This window comes from Gavialis gangeticus, unplaced genomic scaffold (assembly GCF_001723915.1).
Source record: "Gavialis gangeticus isolate Ggan-Ray unplaced genomic scaffold, GavGan_comp1, whole genome shotgun sequence".
Lineage (NCBI taxonomy): Eukaryota > Metazoa > Chordata > Crocodylia > Gavialidae > Gavialis > Gavialis gangeticus.
Window position 1 is genome coordinate 59,212,596 of NW_017729033.1, and position 2,448 is coordinate 59,215,043.

Below are 2,448 nucleotides of genomic sequence, written 5' to 3' on the forward strand. Positions count from 1 at the left end.
GGACAGCATGGAGAGGGTCCAGAGGAGGGCCACTCGCATGGTCAGGGGGCAGCAAGGCAGGCCCTACGAGGAGAGGCTACGAGACCTAAATCTGTTCAGCCTCCACAAGAGAAGGCTGAGAGGGGATCTGGTAGCCACCTATAAACGTGCCAAGGGGACCAGCAGGCAATGGGAGAGTCCCTGTTTCCCCGAGCTCTACTAGGGGTAACAAGGAATAACTGCCATAAGTTGATGGAGAGTAGATTCAGGCTAGATATCAGGAAGCACTACTTCACAGTCAGTGCGGCTAGGATCTGGAACCAACTTCCAAGGGAAGTGGTGCTCGCTGAAGTGGTGCTCACTCCTACCCTGGGGGTCTTTAAAAGGAGGCTAGATAGATACCTTGCTGCGGTCGTTTGACCTCAGTACTCTTTCCTGCTTTCAGTACTCAGAAGGTACCGATATGAGCACAATGCAAGTGCTTATCTAATTAAGCATGAAATGGCCAGTTCTAGGTTTCCATCACAGTCTTTGTTTGGAAAATATAGCTCTGTCCTGAGAACATTTGAAACTACTAAATATCCTGAGAGAAATTTTCGTAAGGGCCTTATTAGACCTCCTTTTCCTATAGATGCCCAACATCTTGTGTGTAGTTGAGCATAAATCTGTGTCTGTATGTGTGTCTGTATGAGTAATAGCAGCTGATCTTTGGAAATATGACTGTTTGATTAAATGTAAAATTTAATTGGGTTGTGTTTACATCTCTTTATCTGTATCTTTTCAAGATTACACTGAACTGGGAGATCTACCTCCCAGATCCCCATTAGAACCAGTTTGTGAAGATGGCCCTTTTGGGCCAGTGAAAGAAGAGAGGAAACGAACACCTCAGGAGCTGCGAGAATTGTGGCAAAAAGCTGTTCTTCAACAGATTCTGCTCCTCAGAATGGAAAAGGAAAATCAGAAGTTACAAGGTCAGCAAAGTTTGTGATTAAATACTGGAAGCAACAAGCCCTATGTTCTTGGTTTGCATTTAGGCCTCTGCAATAGGATCAGTCTTTAATAAAATGTTGTAGAAGTGATATGGACAAGTAAATCTAGCTGTATCTCTTCCAGTCATCTTGTGTAGAGTAGGAGTCATCTTGTTTATTCATTACCTTTTACTTGCAGTTTATTTCTTTTATGCAAGACCCAAAACCTAGAGTTTGTGCTATGCATTTCAAAGAAGCAGAAATACCTTGGAATTCTGGGGGGAGGCAGATGAATTTCAAGAAGACCTCTGAGTTATTTTACTAAAGAACCAGCCTCAGAGGCAGTGTTTGAAGAAACAGATGAGGACATTCTTCAGCGTGTTATGCTTTATAATTAGCCATTTATTTTAATGGTTTCATTTTGAGATGTAATGCTAAACATTTTAATATGGTATAAAGTTTCAGGAGACAGGATACATTCTATTTAGCTACTACTAAATGAAGTGGTAAAGTATTAAAATTAGATGTTTCGTATTATATTTCAATATTTACCTTTATCAGCTTATTATTAGAAATTTGCACAGGTTACTAAAGGTGTGTCTTTTTATCAGTTTTTGCAAATCAGTGTCGCTAACTAATCCGAATTCTGTACACTGAACAATTGGACAAAATTATCCCTCCATAAGTTTGGATACAAGAAAATATTGTTAATTGCAAGGGATAAAAAACTCCCACAGTGAGTTTTCCCATGAACTCTAATGCAAGCTGTAACTCAGGTGGTTATTTTAAAGCTGGCTTCATATACGAAGACTCTCTTCTTTTAGGTTTTTATGTTTACGCCTAAAGGAAATAAGAACGAGCCTAGCCCCACTGAGTGGAGTTGTATTCATTTAGATTTACAGAGTCACTCTTTATAATACACAACTATAACATGTTCGTTAGTACTGCTATTGATTTTAATCAGTGTTTTAAGCTTTCAGTAATTTGTGAAAAAAAGAAAAAAAGGTACACCAGGACAGAAGTTATGGAGTGTCTTGCCAAATATGGAACTCATACATTAATAGATGTTACCATTCCTTTTATAAAAGATATAATACTTCCTCAATGCATGTATAGTAACTGGTTCTAATTTTGCTGCAGTGGTTTACCTTGCTTCTAATAAATTACGTACAGTGTGTCTGTTGAACATACTAGTACTGAATGCTGACCTAAAGGAAACAGTTCCAGCTAACGTAGCAACTGAACGTATTTCCCTTTTTGCGTTCTGTTCCCTTTGCTGTTAATGAGGTATGGGCATATTTCATAGATTCATAGATTCATAGATTAAGGGTCGGAAGGGACCTAGTAGATCTTCTAGCCCGACCCCCCGCCAGGGCGGGAGAACAACAAAAAACCCCAAAAAGAGAAACGGGACTCAAATGAGTCCAGCCAGGTAGGCATCCAGCCTCTTCTTAAAGACCCCCAGGGTAGGGGCCAGCACCACTTCCCTTGGAAGTTGGTT

General features: G+C 40.2%; 1 protein-coding gene across 7 annotated transcripts in view; it reads left to right on the forward strand.

Moving 5' to 3' along the window:
* TBC1D1 (TBC1 domain family member 1) overlaps positions 1–2,448 on the forward strand; it is a 219,186-nt gene that overhangs the window by 183,692 nt on the left and 33,046 nt on the right. For all 7 annotated transcript variants that reach the window (XM_019526147.1, XM_019526149.1, XM_019526148.1 and 4 more), the window contains one exon: positions 765–950. In XM_019526147.1, the coding sequence (XP_019381692.1) occupies positions 765–950 (186 nt within the window). The remainder of the gene's footprint in view (positions 1–764; positions 951–2,448) is intronic.